A 1360-nucleotide genomic window follows, 5' to 3' on the forward strand; every position below is an offset into this window, starting at 1 on the left:
TTTCCATTTGTTGCGCAAAGATCTTGAAGCAAGTTGAACACTTTAATTTCAACGGACGAGGATTGGTGTGGGTTTTGAGGTGACATTTCAAAGTACTTGAATGATTGAATTTCATTGAGCAATGGTCGCATTCGAATGGCCTCTCGCCGGTATGCACACGCATATGATCTTTCAAATTCGTCTTGTACACAGTAGAATATTCCTTGCACAGATGACACTCGTAGCGACGCACCTTACAACCAGATTCATGTTCCACCTTCTCGTCACTGCGATGAAATCCTTGCAAACAAGTTGAACAACTGAACAGAAATTCATTGACGTGTGCTTTCATGTGCGATTGTAGGCAATGTTTCTGGATGAATCGTTTCGGGCACACGTGGCATGAAAATGGTCGTTCGCCAGTATGCTTGAGCATGTGCCGATTAAAACGACTGACAAAATCAGTGACATACTCGCACAATGAACACTTGTGTCGCTTTCCAGTTGCCTTGCCTTCAGGTGGCTTCTTCTCGTCACGAGCACCGTTTTGTTTGTTTTTTTTGCCAACTTTTTCAGCACCACCATTCGATAGACGTTTCATCGGATTTTGTTGTTGAATTTGATCCTTTTCAGAGCTCTTAGAAGCAACTTGATTGGCCTCTTTCTTAACTTTTTCAACCTTTATATCCGATTTTACTTCATCCAAATCTTCGAAACCAAAGCAATCATCGGTGCGATTTACTTGCTCCTCGCCAATCGCATTACCGAGTAGCTCACTGTTGACAGTGTGCGATGATCGCGATACCGCAACAATACTGTCGTCATTTTCTGGCTCTTGTTTGAAAGTCGGCTCCTGCTTTATTTCCATTCCGCACAAAATCGATTCATTTTGAAACTCGACACCATTGGATTCGTACTTATTAGGCGGCTCTGCACCATGACCATTCATTGTGACGAAGTTTTGGTTCTGTCAATTGGAAATCAGAATAGTTTTTTTTTATTAGAAACCACTCATAAAACAATCTGATGAAATATTCCAATTCGACACCAGAACTCACCTTTTGTAAAACTTCTTATGTTGGTAAATTTATCAACAAATCAAACGCTGTATTCCAACAAAGTGTAAATGACTTATTCATGAACCAACACTTGGCGAATAAACTCCGAGCACAAATTGTGTGTTGGACTGACGCTGTTGATTCAGAAGTGTTTAGCAAAGCGAAAATGGCGTCGTGAACAATTGGAAATATTTATTGAGATAAACGTGAAATCTATGCACGGAGATGTGTTGTGTGTGGATGCGATGATGAAATAGTAATGAACGAATGAACGAACAGCGCACACAGTCACACACTTCGATGACAGCATCAAACTTCGAAGT

At 40.9% G+C, this 1360-nt stretch overlaps 1 protein-coding gene across 1 annotated transcript; it reads right to left on the minus strand.

Annotated features, from left to right (window-relative positions):
* Nucleotides 1-232: 232 nt before the first annotated feature.
* On the minus strand, nucleotides 233-928 carry LOC129571137 (zinc finger protein 740-like; the record flags this gene model as incomplete). The annotated part of the gene is made up of 1 exon (XM_055450902.1): nucleotides 233-928. A coding segment is annotated over exon 1 (696 nt), but the record flags the coding sequence as incomplete, so codon positions are not given.
* Nucleotides 929-1360: the final 432 nt, after the last annotated feature.

This window comes from Sitodiplosis mosellana, unplaced genomic scaffold (assembly GCF_009176505.1).
Source record: "Sitodiplosis mosellana isolate CC-2019 unplaced genomic scaffold, AAFC_SMos_1.0 Smas_scaffold_1400, whole genome shotgun sequence".
NCBI lineage: Eukaryota > Metazoa > Arthropoda > Insecta > Diptera > Cecidomyiidae > Sitodiplosis > Sitodiplosis mosellana.